The 20917-nt window shown below is 41.1% G+C and overlaps 1 protein-coding gene across 2 annotated transcripts; it reads right to left on the bottom strand.

Moving 5' to 3' along the window:
* Positions 1-140: 140 nt before the first annotated feature.
* Positions 141-20654, bottom strand: ASNS (asparagine synthetase (glutamine-hydrolyzing)). 2 transcript variants are annotated; one of them, XM_036246772.1, is made up of 12 exons: positions 19236-19355; positions 16305-16576; positions 12163-12400; positions 8018-8203; positions 7701-7802; positions 7123-7250; positions 5340-5466; positions 4165-4271; positions 3601-3701; positions 1223-1304; positions 980-1135; positions 141-491 (listed from the first exon to the last, which is right to left on the bottom strand). In XM_036246772.1, exons 2-12 carry the CDS (start codon positions 16551-16553, stop codon positions 282-284), a joined length of 1686 nt encoding a protein of 561 aa, XP_036102665.1. In that variant the 5' UTR covers positions 16554-16576; positions 19236-19355; the 3' UTR covers positions 141-281. The 2 variants fall into 2 exon arrangements, with proteins under 2 accessions (XP_036102665.1, XP_036102664.1); XM_036246771.1 differs by lacking the exon at positions 19236-19355 and adding an exon at positions 20542-20654 and having other exon boundaries at positions 146-491.
* Between the last annotated feature and the right edge of the window lie 263 nt (positions 20655-20917).

Below are 20917 nucleotides of genomic sequence, written 5' to 3'. Positions count from 1 at the left end.
AGGGCTCGTGCGGGCGTCCTCGCAGCCAGCGTCAGCCTGTCCCCTTTCCCAGCTCACTCTGTACCTTACTGCAACATGGTCACAGCTGCTCAGTTTCTAGTCACCTCTAAGGAGAGAACAGGATGAGTATAAATGACTATAGCAATGTTTTAGATTTCAGACTTTTATTTTTTCGCCCCCGGGGGTGAATGACGCTCATTGCTACCCTTCCTAGCCCGCAAGCCCTCTGCCCTTCGGAATAAGAAGAAACATTTACTTTTACTCTATGGCTTAGAATGTGCCTAGTCTTTGGTGGCTGACTTGTAATGGGTCAGAGTGCGTGCAGAAGGGTCGGTGGCACTAATCCACCTGGGCATCCAGTAATGGGTCAGCCAGCCAGCCCGGCCTGGGTAGTGGCGTTCAAAGATCTGACGGTAGTAGTAGCCTTCTTTGGTTTTAGGGGTGTTGAAGGGAAACTTCTGAGCTGCAGCTGCCATCGCTGCATCATCAACCTGTAAGAATGAGAGTATAAAAACACAGTGTTTTTTTTTAAACGGCATGGAAATACTTGTATTTAATCTGGCTTTATAAAACAGAAAGGAAAAAATATATATATATATGAAACAACTTGACTGTACACAGTGCCAGAAACTCTGTGAATCACCCATCACTTAGAAAACATTAAATGCCATAAAATGCACAGCTGTGGAACTTCTGGAGCACACTCAGATGCGTATTTCTGATCTGTGGTGGCTCTGAGTGTTCTATTCATCTGTGCCTAATAACGTCTGGCACCCAGCAGGTGCCCAGAAATGTGTTCAGTGAAGGTCAGTGATGACTGGTTAAGTCTCTTCCCTCTCTTTTACCTTGAGATGCTACTTTATACTCCTGCATGCTACTGAATTCTTTAAAAGAGGAGCCTCTCCTATAGTCACAAAACATTTAAACTAAGTACAAAATAAACTGCATCTAAATTGTCCTATTCCAAAATATAGCCTACCTGATGTTCAATGAAGTCCTGTAAAATCTTAAACCAGGAATTCTTAACTGAGGTTATGCCATCACTGAAGGCTTCTTTCGGTCGCCAGAGAATCTCTTTCGGCAGCAGATTGGAGCCCTCAAACGTCTCTCGCAGGAGATGTTTTTCTATCCCATTCTGACATGGAAACAAAAGGAACATTAAGAAAAGCTCCAAAGATAACCAATACCAAGGGCAGCTTTTATCCTGAACTGATTCACCTACCTTGGGAATTCTCATATCAGGTGGCAGAGACAAGAAATAGGAAGAAAATCGATGATCCAGGAATGGGACTCTCAATTCAAGGCTTAAAGGGGAAGAGAAGAATCCAGATCAAAATGGATATTCAGCACTTGTCAGTTTGAATTCTGATTTAGAGTTTTCCAGCAACTCAACCAGCCTCTAAGTAATGTTAAGACTTTAATGTCATTTTTACAATCCTCCTGACCGACTGCCCTAAAAACCTTCATTCAGTATGATATGTATTATCTCATCCAGGCAGTAAAAATTGTTTGAGAATAATTACCTTCACTTTCCCTTTCCCTCCTGTGAACAAGTAAGTCTCTCTCTCAAAAAGCAGAGAAAGCATCATGAGTGACTTGATCATTAAGAGCGTCCTTTGCGCCCAGCTGGTGTGGCTCAGTGGTTGAGCATTGACCCATGCACCAAGAGGTCGCCAGTTCGATTCCCAGTCAGGGCACATGCCCAGGTTATGGGCTCAAACCCAGTGGGGAGCATGCAGGAGGCGGCCAATCTCTCTTTCCCTCCACACTTCCTCTCTCTAAAAATCAATAAAGAAAAATTATTTAAAAAAAAAAAGAATGTCCTTTGCCCCCTGGCTGGTTGCTCAGCGGTTAGAGCGCTGACATACTGACTGAAGGGTCTCAGGTTCAATTCCTGATCAAGGGCATGTACTTGGGTTGCAGGTTCGATCCCCGGCCCCGATCAGGGTCATCATGCAGGAGGCAACCAATCAATATGTCTCTTTCTCTCCCCCTCCTGTCCTTTGTCTTGACCTTTCTGAATCAAAGGTTTTTTCTAAGTGAGACCATTTATCGTCCTGTTATAAAAGCTGTAATGATAATTCAACATTTGTTAGCCAACTGATTAATAATTTACATATAAGATTCAGTATGAATCAAAGTTCCAGTGTTTCTCTAAGGCCACATTATCTGCTTCCTGAATCCTGGTGACTCTGATCAGGACAAGCACACAGAATCCTAATCACAGATTCAGTTCATTCCCCACCCCATATTTTATTGTTCTCTAATCTAACCGTGATTGGTAGGAGCAACTAAAACATTTAAAGCTGGTTATTTATCATGTACAGCATGAATCTTCAACTCTAACATGACCAGCTAAAAAGTGAAAAAATTTTATATATTTTATTTATTTAAATACTCACTGGAGGCTATTTTTCTATTTATCTTCAGATAGAGTGGGAGGGGGGGAGAGAGAGAGAGAGAGAGAGAGAGAGAGAGAGAAGCATTGATGAGAGAGGGACACATCAACTGGTTGCCTCCCACATGACTCCAACCAGGGCTGGGGATGACCCCCAACAGAGGTACGTGCCCTTGGCCGAAATCGAACCCAGGACTCACTGATCTACAGGCCAATGCTCTAAACACTGAGCCAAACTGGCCAGGGCTATATATATATTTTTAAATCTTCACTCAAGGATGTTTTTATTGATTTGAGAGAGAGAGAGGGAGACAGTGAGTTGGGGGAGAGAGAGAGAAACATCAATCGGATGCCTCCCATATGTGCCCCGACCAAGGATCAAACCTGCAACCTAGGTATGCACCCTAACTGGGAATCAAACCTGCAACCCTTGGGTGTATGGGACGATGCTCCCACCAGCTGAGCCAGGGCAAAAGTGAAAGCTTTGGCCAACCAGAAATGATACCGAAGAAACATGGGTTTATAATTTCATCAAACCTCTTGCACCTTCCCTGCCCTAATCCCAAACACAGGATCGCCAGCATCCAACATGGCAGGCGCTCAGCACTTGTTACAAGGAGGTGGATCATCTTTACTTCCCTTGAAGACTTAACAGAGCTGGGACTGCCGTCCCTCTCGGTTGGTCAGATAGGAATGTTATTTGCCGTGAAGGTGGAAACTCGGTCTAGAACCTGCAAAGGTCTTCTTGCCGTTCCCACAACAGCACTGTGAATTTGGCCTAATTCCTTTGGGGCTAGGAGACAAGCTTCATTGTCTCTATAAAAGTCATACTTTGCGCCCTGGCCGGTTTGGCTCAGCGGTTAGAGCATTGGCCTGCGGTCCGGAGAGACCCGGGTTCGTTTCCCGCTAAGGGCATGTACCTCGGTTGCAGTTTGTCCCCGGCCCTGGTTGGTCGTGCGGGTGGCAGCCACTCGATGTGCCTCTTTCACGTCGATGTTTCTCTCTCTCTCTCTCTTCCTCTCTCTCCCTCCCACTCTATCTGTGCAAAAAATGGAAAAATGTCCTCGGGTGAGGATTAAAAAAAAAAAAAAAGTCATACTTTGCAACAGACAACCAATTGAAAAAAGAAAAACAAGACAGCCACTGAACTTTCTGGTTTCGAGGGTTATGTTTACCATCGCGTCTTAAAAGTACTGAGTTACCCGTGGGCAGCAGTCGTTCGATCTGCACGGAGGACATCAAACAGGTAGAGTTCCTTCAGAAGCCTCTCACTCTCCTCCTGGGCCTCTTCCGGAGAAGGAGCCTAGTTTACAAGCACATAGGTGCAAGTTACAAATACACAGATTTGCTTTGGGCAAATAAGACAGTTTTATTCCATCCTCTTACACATACACCAACTCCCAAGGCGGATAAGGCAAGAAGCTAAGCAGAGCTTAGGGAAGGGTGGAATGCTGTACAGAACATCTTCCCTCTCTCCAAAGAGCAAATGAAAGGGACACACTGGGCAATAATCGGGTTATCATGAGGGATTAAGAAATGTAAGAAACATGATTCCTATTCTTAACTAGTTTTAAAAATTAGAGATGATCTGACACTACTGAGACTTTTCTCCCCAAAGGAAACAAAGCAGACAGTATCAGATTTCCTCATAGACCTCTCAAGATATTCAAGTGTTAGCGCTATCCTGAAAAGACAGACAATAGAAAACAGTCAAATAGTTCATGCTTGTCTTAATCTACAATATCCTTCCCTTTCCCAATGCTTACCTTGTGAAAATATATGTAACCCTGTGTAAGTTCATCTGAACCTTCTCCAGAGAAGATCACCACACTATCTGTGTTCTTCCGAATGTACTTGGAAACTAAGTACATACCTTAAAAAGAGAAACTATTGTTAATGCTGACTCTTCACCAAAATGTCTTTTACATGGCTTTTGGAAATAACTGCAAGTGTTGCTCTTAGATTAGACTCTTACTATTTTTGTATAGTGATACTTGTATGAAAGGCATGGGTTTTTTAGATATTTGCATCATTGTGCAGCTTAGCAAAATGTTAAGGTGGACATTCTTGGTCTAAAAGCATTAAAATTTTAAAACCTAAAATTGTGGAATGGTTTTGGGCAGCTTAGTTTTAACTTTTTCCTAATATTATCCAACCATGAAATTTCATACAGTGAAGGATACTATACCAGTTATTAAAAGATGCCCATTGGTTCCTGCCCCACATCCCTATAAACCAGTTACTTATTCTTAACCATTTTTTTCTCTATTATCGCCTCCCTGGGAAGATGTTTTAGACATTTTTCCTAATTGCTCCCCACAAGGAAGCATTAACACCAGATATACTGTAAATCTGTTCATTTTTGCTCCCTTGTAGGCAAGATCACCCCTGCAATGGGGCCCGTCAGAGTCTGAGTCTCTTAAGAGAGAGGTATATCTAAGCTGGTAGCACATTAGAGGCTCAACAACGGATCAGTCTGATTCTGATCTCAGTATGTATCCACGGGATAAAAACAGTATTGCTTACAGGGCGATAATCACTACTAATTGTAAGTTGTATGATGAAATATTTACCAAGATACATCTAAAATCAGTATTCCTTACAGAAAATCAGTTACAGCGTAGACCTATTTCCCTATATAGCCCAAGAAACTTTATACAGAGAAATTGGGGGAAGAGGTGGCAGAAAACACCTATCTACTCTTTGGAGAAATATAAACAATGATACTATAAATGTGGAAGTTTAATGATGTATTTATTGTTCCTCTCCAAGAGTCAGGGAATTCTTAAATAGTCCTGACTCGAACAATGGCTGATGTTGAAATTTTATCTACACTCATTTCTTGAGTATTCTTTTCTTAAACTGTTGCTAGAAATAATGTTTTTTAAACCTTATGGTTTTTCCAAATTTAAAGTCTTGTTGATATCATAAAATACCTTACCCACTGATGCGCGAACTGTCGTAATGTCGTAAGTTTCCAAGGAAAATATGACTTCATCCAGGGCCTGAATACCTTCCTCAGAGTTAAAGAGGACTTCATGGTGTTCACTCCCAATATGCTTTGCCACCTGATTATATAAAGAAATACCCCCATACTTGTTATTTAAAGAACTACCCTTAAAAATTCAACATGAAACTAGTTCACAACACATTGTGAACTAACAAAAGCCCTGGCCAGTTTGGCTCAGCGGTTAGAGCGTCGGCCTGCGGTCCTGAGAGACCCGGGTTCGGTTCCCGCTACGGACATGTACCTCGGTTGCAGTTTGTCCCCGGCCCTGGTCGGTTGTGCAGGTGGCAGCCACTCGATGTGTCCCTTTCACATCGATGTTTCTCTCTCTCTCTCTCTGTTCCTCTCTCTCCCTCCCACTCTACCTGAACAAAAAATGGAAAAAATGTCCTCGGGTGAGGATTAAAAAAAAAAAAATTCAACATGAAACTAGTTCACAACACATTGTGAACTAACAAAAGCGGAAAACTAGGCAGAATAAGGGGAAATGGCTCTGTAGGCCACCAGTGTGGGGAAATGGCTCTCCAGGCACCAGACTCCCACCTCGTCAAGCTCCCTTGCTTCCCCCAGTCTCTCCCTTCCACGCAACCACCAAGAGGTAAATCTCCCATCAGCCTTTGCCACTCCAAGACTTCACCCTAACAGTTGAGAGGCTTCCAATTAGCGCACCACATCCAACTCCCAAACACACACCTTCTTCACCTAACCCACCTCATCTCTCTCCAGTCCAACCTTGGCCATATTTTGGGCCTCTCGCAATGCCTAATTTTATACCCAGGATGTTATGCCTAACTGGCCATCCCCCTTATTCTATTTTCTTTGGCTATTTTGGATCTTTCAGCATTTATCAACTTGCTTTGGGCTTGCTCTCTAGATCCTGCTCAATCATTCTGTGCAACTTTTTCCAGAGTAAGAATGAGGTCTCCTGCACACCTGAATGTGTACCAGGTCCCCTTTACCCATAGTCCTAAACATACAGTCTTATAAAAGCAACAACACAATAACAGCAGCTAACATTCACCAAGTACTTACTGCATGCTCGGCTCTAATCTATGCACTGTATATGAAGTACATAATTTTCACCTCAAAACCATCCTATAGTAGATACTATTACTCCCATCACATAAGTGAGGAACTGCATGAGGGAGCTAGGATTTGATTTGAAACCAGCTGTCAGGTCCAAAGCCTGCGGTCCTAACCACAGTACCAGGCCCTCGCTTTCAAAAGGGGAATTATTATCATAGGGCTTTTGTGAGAACTGCATTGACCATGGTAGATAAAGAGTACCCAGAATACAGTGTACAACATAGTTATTAAACAGGCATTTCATTACACTTTAATACATTTAATTAATTAATTTATTTTTCATCCTCACCCGAGGACATTTTTGCATCTATCTTCAGATAGAGCGGGAGGAAGAGAGGGGGGAAGAGAGAGAGAGAAACATCAAAGTGAGAGAGACACAACAACTGGTTGCCACTCACACGACCCCGACCGGAGCCAGGGACAAACTGCAACCGAGGTATGTGCCCTTAGCGGGAACTGAACCCGGGCCTCTACAGTCCGCGGGCTGACACTCTAACCACTCAGCCAAACTGGCCAGGGCTAATGTATTTAATTGAAAACAATTACCAGAGTCAATACGGCAGCAGAATTACAGAGTCATCAATTACTGACTTTATTTTCATTCTAATAACAGGCAGAGACAGTGTCTTACCTTTCTGGCAGCTAGTAAATCAGGACTGTCTTCCATGCCGATGGCAAATGTCTGGAAAGGGTACTGGACTTGGGCCTCTTTTAGAAACTTCGACAGGGTGGCAGCAACCAAACTGGAATCTAAGCCCCCTACAAGCAAGACAGCAAGTGTACTGGTCACGTGCCTTGCATAGGCTGGGACAGATGACTTACATTCTTATTAAACACCAAGACTGGAGTTTTATCACTCAAAATCCCCAACTTTTATGAATTGAAAATCAACTTTAATAAGAGAAAAAAGTCTAACATAACCTGTGATAATGGTAACAGTATATGAATTGGTTAAAAATCACTACACACAATGCTAAAAAATGTTTACTCACTCATACCGGCAACATAATTATATGTAACTTTAAGTTGCTAAGCTACCATAAATATTAAATGCAGCTTACAGAAACCTGTTTCATCCCATAATGGAGAAAAGATTAAATAATACAGTAAATATTTTATAGGCAAAACCTCAGGGATAGCTACAATTCTTTCAGCTTAAAACAAATACACACTAAACATAACAAGGATTTTTTTGTTAATGAACTTCACCTGATAAAAGACAGCCAATCCTTCTGTCTGTCATCAAACGTTTCTTAACAGCATTGTCAAAAAGGATCCGGAGGTTATTCTTCACAGTTTCTATCTCAAAACCTGTTAACACATAAAGTAAACAGCTGCAGCCAAGCTCGGGCTGTTATTTGCTGAGACGAGGTATACAATCATCGACATCTATCACGATGGCATCTGCTCAACAGTCAAGTCGGCCAGACCCCCGTGCGCCACCGCCAGATTAAAAAGGAACTAGATCTTCAAACTGAAATCATTCCTTTTGGGGGAAAGAGGTGGGTGGACGTTCGCCTTATTACCTGGGAATAGTTTCCCCACATTGTCATAGAGGGCGTGCAGAGGCTCATCTGTGCAGTGATGATATTTAACCATTTCCACCGACGCAACTTTGCCATTTGGCTTTAAGTCCAAAACTTCATAGTGTCCCGGGAGAAAAGGTTCCACTTTTAAAAAAGGAACTGTGGAGTGCTTCACATTAATAAGACCTACAAATTCAAAAAGATAACTTTATTCAAAGTGGGATAACACTTCGCAGTAACTTTCACAATTAGGTAATAGCCTTTAAATTTATTTTCATTTTCCCCTTTTAATACAATTGCATGTCCATTATAGGAGAAAAATAGGAAAATAAATGTAATCACTCGAACACTATCATCTACTTACTATAGAGATAGCAGAGGTACAGAAGTGCACAGCAAAATTGATTTCTATTAATTTAAAGCATTAGGAAAATCTCCAATATTTGATTTATTCAGCCTACCTAGAATTTCTGATCCAGAAAATCTATTTTCTACAATAAAGCAAGCAAATGTAAATAGAAAAATAAGTTACGTTTATTAAGCAAAGAGATGACTTGAAATGTTAATTTATAATCTCCTGGCAGTCATTGCTTTGTCATCACCAAGGTATTTTAAGAAAATGACCATGGCTCCCAGTCCTTTAACAAGCAAAAGGACCTACTATTAGGTACTTTAGTACTTTAAAGTCAGATATTAAGAAGTCAGGCATTTATCCCTTAACTAGTAGTTATTACACACAAGTACAATATACATTTCTTCAAAAAGTTTTCAGTGAGCAGCCAATGTGTTATCACCATGATTTTTGATATAAAAATCTATGTTTTATTGTAAACAGGAACAGCCTCTCTATACAAAATACTCATTATGATTTATAATGTGAGTTTGTTAATCCAGTAATCTACTGTGTAGCACCGAAATCAAGGACTAGATAAGACCCAGAACCCATTACTAGCTAGCAGAGCTTAATAGAGCCACACAACCCCCATAGAGGGTGAGCGGTAGGTAAAAGGTTTTATGCAGGTAGTAGTGTCATAATTAGATGAATGTTTGGTAAGTTATTCTAAAAACAATGAGAAATAAAAACTGTTGCAGTACTCTGGCTGAGATCATTAGGTTTGGAAAAAGGCAGGGTTTTGAAGGATGTAAACTATAAGTCAAGAAATTTCAAAGGGTAAATTGAATTTAAGATTATAATTCTATATCAAGTTATCAAACCCAACAGAGACATAGTGGAGGTCTGCTTTTCCCTCGTGTTCTCTCTACTGGGCTTTCCTAATAGTACTTAACATATATACTTGTTCTGTGCCATTTGAAATGCCAGAAAATGGACCAATTCAGATATCTCTCAGGACGCACACTGTGACTGGTGTCCTAAGGACCCTTTTATTGATCTCATTATCCTTGCTTCAGCTAATATTCAATCTAGAAACTAAGTGAGAAAGGACGGAAGGAATAAAACATAAGAGGCAGGCAGGTAGACCAGAGTTTAGGATGTGACTTACTGTCTACGTAAGAAATAAAAGATGAATGTCTTCCTCAAGTCTACTGTCAAAAAATGCTAAATATGATTCGCCAGTATTTTCTTCCATTCTTTGGGTTGTCTTCATTTTCTTTATGGTGTTTTTAGTACAAAAATGTTTAACTGATGAAGTGCGATATATCTATTTTTCTTTTGTTGCATATGCTTTTGGTGTCATATCTAAGAAATCCGTGAAATCCAATGTCATGAAGATTTACCTCTGTTTTCGTCTAAGAATTTTATAGTTTTAGCTCTTATATTTGGGTCTTTGATCCATTTTAATTTTTGTATATGGTGTGAGGTAAAGGTCCAACTTCATTTATTTGCATGTGTATGTCCAGTTGTCCCAGAACCAGTTGTAGAATATAAACTGTGCGTTTCCTGTTGGATGGTCTTGGTACCTTTGTAAACCGGCTGATTATAGATGTATGGGTTCATTTCCTAGACTCTCAATTCTATTCTACTGGTCTATGTCTATACCTGTGCCAGCACCATACTGTCCTGCTTACCCTTGTTTTATAGTAAGTCTCAAAGTCAGGAAGTATGAATCCTCCTGCTTTGTTCTTTTTTGCTATCCTGGGACCCTGTACTTCCATAGGAATTTTAGAGTCAGTTGGTCAATTTCTACAATGAAGGCATTTGGGATTCTGATAGAAATCACATTAATGGGAAGATCATCTTGGGAAATATTATCACCTTAGCAATGCTAAGTCTTTGATTCATGATCATGGGATGATTTTTCCATTTATTTAAATCTCTCATTCTTTCAACAATGTCTTATAGTATTCAAAGTACAAGTTTTGCATTTCATTTGTTAAACTTAATACTAAGTATTTTATTCTTTTTTGATGCTATTATAAATGAAATTTTTCTTAATTTCGTTTTTAGATTGTTCATTACAAGTGCATAGTGTCCATTGCGTGTGTACCAAATACAATTCGTTTTTGCATAGATCATGTATTCTGCAACCCTGCTAAGCACAGTGGGAGGAATACAGGGTGGGGCAGAAGTACAGTTGTTCATATGGAAAATAATACAAGAATAAACTCTGTGTTTGAGAGATTACTCACAACTGTAACCTGCCCCACCCTGTATGGGAACTCTGTTTTCTTCTCAATTTTTCTGAAACCTAAAACTGCTCTAAAAAGTAATCTGTTAAATTAAACGATCCTCAGCAGGAAAAAAAAGACCAAAGAACTAGATATTTCTCCAAGGAAGATATCCAAATGGCACACAGACAAGAAAAGATGCTTGACATCATTGTCTACAGGAAAACACAAATCAAACTACAATGAAATAGTACTTCATATAATCCAGGATAGCTAGAATCAAAAAATCAGAAAATGCCCTGGCTGGTTTGGCTCAGTGGTTAAAGCATCAGCCTGTAGACCAAAGGTTAGCAGGTTCGATTCCCAGTAAAGGGCATGTACCTGGGTTGCAGGTTGCAGCCCTGGTCAGGGTCATGCAGGAAGCAACCAATCCATGTGTCTCTCCTCACACTGATGTTTTTTTTTCTCTCTCTCTCTCACCCACCTCCCCCTTCCACCCTGTCTAAAAATCCATGGAAAAATATCTGTGGGTGAGGATTAAAGAAAAAAAGTGTCTGTGAGGACGTGGAGAAACCAAAACCCTCATATACTGCTGGTGGAACTATAAAATGGTACAACTTCTTTGGAAAACAGCCTGGCAGTTCCTCAAACAATTAAACAGAGTTACCACATGAACAGCAAGTCTACCCACTAGGTACATACCCAAGAGAAATGAAAACACATGTCCACACCAAAACTTGTATACAAATGTAATTTGTACACTGACAAATGGATTAAAAAAAAAAAAAAAAGTGGTAGGTATATCCATGTAATGGGATATCTTTAGGCCATAAAAAGTAAAAAAAAAAAAAGTAAGCACTATACATGCTACAAGTTGGACAAATCTTAAAAGCATTATTCAAGTGAAAGAAGCCAGTCACAAAAGACCACGTAAGAATGATCCCATTCATATAAAGTGTCACGAACAGTTAAGTCCATAAGAGAGGGTCAATGGCTGATGGATATAGAGGGATGAGGAGTGACAGCTAAAGGGCACAAGATTTTTTTGTAAAGTGGTAAAAAAATTTCTAAAATTGACAGGAGTTTTGGTTGCAGAAATCTGTGAATATACTAAGAACTGCTGAACAAAATACTTTAAATAGGTGAACTGTATGGTATGTGAATTATATTACCAATAAAGCTGTTTCCAAAATGCTAAATAAATACTTGCTGTAGTTATGGCCTGGTACCACAGTGCAGTCATTGCAGGGCCAACCCTAATATTACAACAGGATCTAGGTAAACTTGCCAAGACGTATGGGATCGAACTAGATGCAAATCATGTCAGCACAACAAAAATTAAATGGCTTTTCTATATAAATTTATACTTCAAGGATTACAGAATTTAAGTGCTAAAGAGGAGAGTCTAACTCCTTGGTTCAAAAAAACACAAAGTTCAGAAGTTCCATAACTTACTTAGTTAATTGTAAAATTCTGGATTGCCCCCTATGGGATTTGCAAATGTGACCTAGAAAAAAAAGAAAAACCAAAATCCAGGATAGTAATGAAAATCTATTAAGAAAAAATTCTATTATTACCTTTAGCTTCTGAACACACAGCCAAAAATCCATCTTCCGTCATAGCTTTAAACAAAGGTCTGACTCCATAGGTATCTCTGCCCAGGAACACTTTCTTATTGGCCGTATCCAGTAATATAAACGCAAACACCCCATCCAACATACAGACAGCTTGCTCAATTCCTCCTTTGTCATAAAGATGAAGGATTATCTCACCATCCACTCTGGTCTGATATTCAAATTCAAAATGTTGTTGCAGCTTAAGGAAGCAATAGCAAAATTTAAATGTTAGAATCCTTATGCATTCACTAATAACTTTTTATTGCCAAGTTGCTTCAATATTTCTATGCTCGATAATCATTTCATGCACTTGAGTGATTTAGAAGAATCATGGCATTAAAAAAATAGCTTGTCACAATCCTACACATTTTTAAATGCAAAAATTTAGTTGCATTCTGATAAACAGAATGCGGAGACAATGTACCAGAACAGCAATGCATGGAGGCATGAAAATGCATTATTATATACCTACTGTGTATGTAATACAAATATACAAATATATCTACATACAGGGGTGGGCAAAAGCAGGTCTACAGTTGTTTGTATGGAAAATAATACAAGAATGAATAAGTAATAATGCAAGAATAAACTGTTCTGTATACTCACAACTGCAAACCTACCTTTGCCCACTCCTGTATATGTGTAAGTTAAGCAAATAGGTTGCCCAGTTGCCAGGACACTGAAAATATATCTTCCGCTACCGTAAAATTGGGGTTTGGGAATAGAGTATTGGCTCAGTTTTTTCTAGTTCAGGTTCAGAGACCTACCAATGAAAATAGAAAGCAACAGGACAAACATATTTTGCACTATTCCCTGAAAAGTAAATGGCTCCATCACAGTAATATAGACACATGGTCCAAAACAAAGCTGCTGGTCCCTAGAGCAGGGCTACAACATCCGGCGGGTCGCTTCCACCACCGCAGTGGAATCACAGCTACTTCTCAATGACAGATGAAACGACATGAAGCTTATTAGTGCACACGCCCCAAAGGAACAGTAAAGAGAACGTCACTGTCAGCGCATACAGAGTAAGAGGGTTTAAGTTATGCCCCCCTAACTCCGTGGCTCCCCATCAGCACTGGCAAACTATGAGGGTGAAAAGTCCTTCGTAGGTTTGTTCCTCTTTCTTTGTACATAACTCATGATTTTGGGTTGACAATGAAGAGGAAAAGGTTCATATAAAATCAGGTAAAATTACAGATACATTTAAACATTTAAAACACGATTTTAAATTTCAAAAAGTAAATTTACATGTTTATATACATATGGCCTATAAAATATGCTTCACAGCCCTGGCCGGTTTGGCTCAGCGGTTAGAGCGTTGGCCTGCTGGACGGGAGAGACCCGGGTTCGGTTCCTGCTAAGGGCACGTACCTCGGTTGCAGTTTGTCCCCGGCCCCGGTTGGGGTCATGTGGGTGGCAATCAGTCTATTGATGTGTCTTTCTCACATCGATGTTTCTCTCTCTCTCTTTCTCCCTCTCTCCCTCCCGCTCTATCTGAAGATAAATGCAAAAAAAAAAAAAAAAAGTCCTCGGGTGAGGATAAAAATATATATATATATATATGCTTCACAGTCTCTCTCACTTTATACATTTGTGGACCTTTTGTCTCAAAGCACTCACAGAACTGTCCAAAAGTGGGCTTTGGCCGCCCCCAGTGTCTACAGAGCCACCTCCTGGTTGCCTCTCCCTGCTCTGTGAGACTATCAGGGATGATCTCAGTCCCTGGCAGGTGAGATGTGGAAATGGTCTTCTGCTGACCCTTGTGGACTCAAGTACCTGAAGGATAAATGACCCTAAAACATCCAATGACTTTAGCAAGCAGCAGCTTCCCAAATCTTCCCTCCACCACCATGTCATCACCGCTCTTGGACCTAAACTTTGCAGGTAATTTATGGGTTAATGATTCACATGTACCACTTCCGAGTCTCCTGAGACAAAAGCCCTCATCTCTTGCCACTATTCCGAAATCACACTGACCTTGGACTTGGCTGCAAGGCCCTGCCACTCCCTGCAGGGAGAGGGCCTCCTCTATGCCACAGCCTTTACCCACATTCCTCTGCCTGAGGCATTCTCCCTCCACTCCCAATACCCCTCAGGCTGTGTTTTAGTGGCAGTAAATTTTATTTTCGTTAAAAACAGGAGGGTTTTGAAGTTTATGTTGCAGAATACTTTATAAGAGCCTAAAATGCCCACTCTACTCTTTAGACCGATTTCTAGCTGCTCAAACTGCATTACCATAGATGACTGATAGAATTTCATGTCTCATTTGAGGTGAAAGTCAGGCTAATATTGCCATAACACAAGCTAGCATTTTCATGTACTTGGTACTAATTTGGCTTATTTTAAGCAAGAAGTTTTAACTGTTCCCCTCCCAGAGTCCCACTAGCATGAAACTCCATTCTTACCTTCCCTGTTCACCATTTCATCTCCAAACACATATGTAATGATGCCTGATGTATATAGTAGGCCTTTAATAAATGTGAGGGGCATTTGATGAATTACTATAAAAACTTTTCAAATAAAAAGCCTGTAATTGAGAGTGTTCCTATAAGCAGGTAACAAACAATGGCAAAAGCTATGTTTGGAGATTGAAAAAGTCCAAAGGGTGGCTAGAATATAAAACCCTACCCATGAATGATAGGTATATATATATCTAGAAGGCTGAAAAAAAATACCCAGAGACATCACAACCAAAGGCATGAACCTTGAATGAAATCTGGCCCAAAATAAACAAACATTAATAAACCCAACTATAAATATATTCTTGGGACACTTAGGGAAATGCTTACATACTTAGAAGAGTCGTAATATCTGTAATATACTAAATACAAAAAAAAAAAAAAGGCTTGTATGTATATAAATACAGAGACACAGAGACAAAGCAAATATGGCAAAACATTAACAATTACTCAGTAAAGATTTTCATTGTTCTGTTCCCTTTTTAAGTTTGAACTTTTCACATATAAAAGTCGAAAAGGAGGGGGACAAACAAAAACCCCTGCAAAGTTTAGATTAAAAATTTCTTATGAAACATTAGACAAATAATTCCAGATTGAAATTTAGCTTCCTTAGGTCAGAATTTCTATCCCCTCACCCACTCTCATTTTAAGAAACTTTCACCAGATTAGAAAGCTCTCCCAATTTTAATGCTAAAACTCCGTCTTCTTGCATTCCATTGCATCTGGCCACTTTTCTGTCCTCTGGCTATGACTAAGTGTCAGTATGCGGTAGCAATAAATACCTTAAGGGCAACATTATAGAAAAGCTACAAATATGATCACCTCCAAACTATGAAATCCCACCCCTGCCTTAAAATCCTCAAATCTCCCTGCTCTTAGAATGATATTCCAACTCCTTACTATACCAAATCCTGCTTGATCTGGTCCTACCTACCTTCCCAACCCTATCTCGTTTCCTTAGGACAATCCCAGGGCTGCTTCGTGCCTCAGGGCCTCTACACATTCTATTCCCTCTCCCTGAAATGCTCTTACCAACCTTGTTGGCTGATCCTTGTCTTCTGCCTCCAGTTCAAGGGACAATTTCTCAAGAGGCTTTCTCTGACCATTCTTCCTAAAACTTGGTCTCCTGTATCCATCTGTGCCATATTTATGTTTTCAGAATGCCTGTTGTATGTACAGTCGTTTTTGTGTTCTCTAACTGACACCAGCAACCTCTTGGTGCATGGGTTGACACTCAACCACTGAGCCACACCAGCCAGGCCTGAATATATATATTCCACTACAGTGCAGACCTAACTCATATTTACTACTGTGGCCCCAGCACCTAACACAGAGCCTAGCAAAGACTCCAATTAACATTTAAATTCATAATAGGAAAAAAAAAATTCTAAGAGTTAAAGAACCTGAATTGTAATTCCCATTTTATCTTTTTTTGTCTGTGACCAAGTCACTTCATCTCTTTGTTTGTCGGTGCCCTATCTATATAATTGAAACAAATAAAACCATGAGCATGGAAAGTGCATTGCAAAGTAAAAACCATTATACAAAATATGCGATTACAATCAATGAGTTCCGAGGCTTAATCCCATCAATATACCTTCTGGATTCCTTTTGTTTACCTTCTGGTTTCATTATGTTTACCTTCTGATGGTTATAGATTTCTCCATTGTAACATAACCACAAATATGGAAATTTCTTCACTCGAATTGGCTGCATTCCATACAGCGGGTCCACCACTGCCAACCGGTGAAATCCAAAGCAGCAGTTGGTATATCCATTGACATTCTCAAAGCGAAACGCATCTGGACCCCTGTGTGCAATCTTCATAGCACTCAGACACTGAACAGAAAGGCAGTTATCACTGCCAAAGAGGGCCCAAATGCCACACATGGTGCAGTGGTGCTACCGGCGCTCTACGGAGAGAAAAGCAGAGCAATTAAGCAGGTACTCAGTACCCGATCCAAGTGGGCATTACATCTTGATTCCAAAAACTTGCACAAACCATTTCAAAGACCGAAATATAAACTTATATAATATAAAACGAAATATAATCTTATCTGCAGCAAATTTTCATTAGGTTGGCAGGCACAGAGGAGTAGAGAACAATGCACGACCTTTACCAGCAAGCTATAGCAGCTTAGCACCCAAGGCCTCCATCCATCTCTCTCACCTTAGGATTTGGTCAGCTAGAGCTGGTGGTGTTCAGGCCACATTCTGTTCTGCATCCTAGGTTTACTTCCAAGATACAGATGACATGTAGGCTGGCTCCAATCCAACCAGAAATCCCAGCCCCACTCTTTCTAGCTCAGAATCTCAAACGCCCTCAAAAATCCATGAGACTCTCTACAGTTTCCTTGGGGATCTTCTTGACAATTAAATGTACTCGCTCTACCTCTACTAACTGCACATAGAGTATCATTGGGTAGAATGGAAGATGATACATTTTGCTAAAGTGTACTATTAAGATATACAGCTCTGCCCTGGCCGGTATGGCTCCGCGGTTAGAGCGTCGGCCTGCGGTCCTGAGAGGGCCGGGTTCGGTTCCCGCTAAGGGCATGTACCTTGGTTGCAGTTTGTCCCCGGCCCTGGTTGGGTCGTGTGGGTGGCAACCACTCATTGTGTCCCTTTCACGTGATGTTTCTCTCTCTCTCTCTCTCCCTCCCACTCTATCTGAACAAAATATCGAAAAATGTTCTAGGGAGAGGATAAAAAAAAAAAAGATATACAGCTCTTACAAGCATTTCACAACTTCTAGCTTACCTCTAAGTGACTTATTCAAATGTGATAAAAGAAATTATAAAGAGAAAAAGGAAGCAACATTATCTGATACAGATATCCTGGCTTTATAACAACAAAAATTTACATTGACAGAAATACAAAATGTTCACCATCAAAATGTCCTAAAAGACAAAACTGTTCTCAAATAATTTTGTCTCAACGTTGCCTTGGTCAATAAGAAAGCAAAGTAGATGGGACACAGAAGTGATAATATCTCTGAAAACAGCTGGGTTCATCCCTGTAGACCAAGACGCAAATAAATAATTCCTACAAATGTTCATTACTTGGACATTTATTCAAATATTCAACTGTAAAATAAAGGGCTGTTTTATTTGGATGCTGCCAGCTCAAAACAGTTATTTGACCAAAATATCTATTAATTTGGAAATTATTTTGCTATTTTTTAAAAATGCAAATTTGCAGCAAATGCATAGATAATTTTGGGACAAAGACCATAAGGAAAAAAATATATATTCAAGCCTGGCTGGTGTGGCTAAGTGACTAAGCATCGACCCATGCACCAAGAGGTTGCTGGTTCGATTCCAGTCAGGGCACATGCCCAGGTTGTGGGCCCAATCCCCAGTGGGGGGAATGCAGGAGGCGGCCAATCGATGTTCTCTCTTATTGATGTTTCTCTCTCTCTCTCCCTCTCCCTTCCTCTCTCTAAAAATCAACAGAGAAAAAAACATTTTTTAAAATATATATAGATATATTCAAGTTATAGCAATCACTCTGAGCAATCCTCTGAGGGCATTTCATTTGTATCTAAATGAACCAAAGCTGCTTTTGGTCTTTTAATGAGACTAGATGAAATTAATGGAATATAATATTAACTCAAGCAACTTGGAAATAAAGTATCACATGTCTTATGCAGTCCCTTCCATGCACAGGGCCAATGAGATATTTACTTTGAGATTTAGTGGGAAAATCCACTGAGATTTAAGTGAGATGACTATTGATAAGGCATCTACCTTTGACTCTATAATATATATACAATACTACTCAGCCATAAAAAAAAAAGGTTGCTGCCCTGGCCGGTTTGGCTCAGTGGTTAGAGCGTCGGCCTGCGGTCCGGAGAGACCCGGGTTCGGTTCCCGCTAAGGGCACGTACTTCGGTTGCAGTTTGTCCCCGGCCCTGGTTGGTCGTGCGGGTGGCAGCCACCCGATGTGTCCCTTCACGTCGATGTTTCTCTCTCTCTCTCTCCCTTCCTCTATCTCCCTCCCTCTCTATCTGTACAAAAAATGGAAAAATATCCTCGGGTGAGGAAAAAAAAAAAAAAAAAAAGGTTGCCATTTGCAACAACATGGATTTACCTTCAGGGTATAATGCTAAATGAAATAAGTCAGAAGATAAATACTATATCATTTCATTTATATGGGGAATCTAAAAACAAAACAGAAACAAACTTAGGTACAGAGAACAAATCAGTAGATACCAGAGAAAAAGGGGGTTGGAGGAGGGCCAAAAGCATGAAGGGGATCAATTTTAAGGTGATGGATAATAACTAGACTTTTGGGGGTGATCACTCTGTAGTGTTTACAGATATCAAATTACAATGTTGTACAACTAAAAGTTAAATAAATTTTTTTAAAAGCGTGCTGGGAAAGTGCTTTAAAAATCACCTGAGGTCACACTAGTGAATCATTAATTTACCTAGGTCCTCCCAAAGTTGCTTAGAGAATCCCATCATTAAGCCTGTTAAAGATAAATACTAACCAGTAACCTGGAGGGGAAACAAGTTTGTAAAGCACTTACTTCTCCAGTATAAAAAAAAAGCAAATTAAAACCATCACCTGGTACATTTAATGGAATCGGTCTCACTTGAGGGCAAACGTCCTACTTGCACTGCTTTTTCCTACTGCTGTTCCCAGTAATTTTCCATATTTCCTCATAAACTTCTAGAGAAGTGCTGTCTAACAAAAATGTGAGTCGCATATGTAATTTTAAATGTACTAGTAGCTCCAATAAAAAGAGGAAATGGGTGAGATTAATTTTAAATATATTTTAACACAATTTACCGAAAATAGTATCATTTCAACATGTAATCAGTATAAAAAAGGGACATTTTATATTGCTTTTCTCTATGAAATCGTCAACATCTGGTATATTTTACACTTACAACACATCTCAGTTGGGACTAGCCAGCATTTCAAGTTCTCAGTAGCCACTACTGAATTGGATAATGTTATTTCAGTACATTCTATTCTAATTATCATCTACTTAAACTTCATATCACCGTATTTTTTACAGTAAGATCTCAGCAACCAACTCCTGGTCAGGTTCAAGATCTTAGAGCAGTGCGATTAATCAATAATAAAAAAAAAGAGTTCTTGGTGCTTTTAAATTATCAGTCAAGTACCCAGGGCAACAGACCCTGGGTCTGTGGGCCACGGGAGGAGAAGAAAACTCATCCTTTATTCAAAATAGTAACAATCTGAAGTTCTATTGAATAGATAATCCATTGAAAATAGATGTGCCAGTTCCTTTGCGCTTTTCGGTACCACGCCGCCTGTCGGCCTCCACAGTCCTCTTTTGGTCGGCAAGTCACTTGAGTCTGGGGGAGGTGTGGCAAGGCACAAGAGGGGCAGTGGAGGTGCGGGGTAAGCACAGACCCGGGGAGAGACCGCCCCCTCCTGGACCAGGACCACGCTACCAAGTACCCCGGGGCTCCCAACGGCAGCCGGCCACGTGCACCCGCGGCCGCTGCACAGGAAGGTCGCCGGATTGCGACAATTTCCACAGGCCTCGACGCAATATAATAAAAAATAGTAAAATTCACAGCGGGCAACTTAGGCCGCCGCCACCTTCCCTCCAAAGCAGCTGGCCTGCCCTCTTCGGTTCACGGATCCCTTCCTCTGGCGACCACGACAGGTCTGTCCTCTCGCGCTAGCTCCCAGGTGCGCCACCATCGGCCCCGCCCTCATTACCCGGCAGGGGCCGCAGGAGCCGCAGCATCTGCCGGAGCCGGATCCGCGTCTGCCCTCCCATGAGGGGAGTCAGGCGGCAGCCAACCTACCCCAGATCCCGGGCAGCCCGAGGCACGCGGGGAAGGGCGCTCGCGGGGAAGGGCGCTGCGCTGGGCGCCCGAGCCTTGCTTACCTGGGTGCAAACAGGGTGGGTGAGTTGGAGGCGCACAGAGACCGGGCTGCGGACTACCGGCGAGTGAGACGGCGCGGTGTGCTTCCTCTCCCTTTATACCGCCTGGCTCCTGTAATGCGTGCGGGAAGTTTCATCATGCCTGCGAGAACCAACCAATGCACACCGCGGTGTGGGCGTGGCCTGGCGGGAGGGGCGGGACAGAGTGGGGAGAGGGAAGGGCGGAGGAGCTGGGAGGAGCCCTTCTGTTTCTAGCTGTTTAGTGTTACTGGGCTTGCTGAAGAATAGCCTCAGAGGTCAGGCCAGGGACCCCATTGACACCTAGGGATACCTTGCCTGCTGTTCTGACCATTATGGGGTCTTCTGCGCTTGGTTCTTA

Source organism: Molossus molossus, unplaced genomic scaffold (assembly GCF_014108415.1).
Source record: "Molossus molossus isolate mMolMol1 unplaced genomic scaffold, mMolMol1.p scaffold_m16_p_7, whole genome shotgun sequence".
Lineage (NCBI taxonomy): Eukaryota > Metazoa > Chordata > Mammalia > Chiroptera > Molossidae > Molossus > Molossus molossus.
The sequence above is the reverse complement of the archived record's forward strand: the minus strand, read 5'-3'. Positions and strand labels throughout refer to the sequence as shown.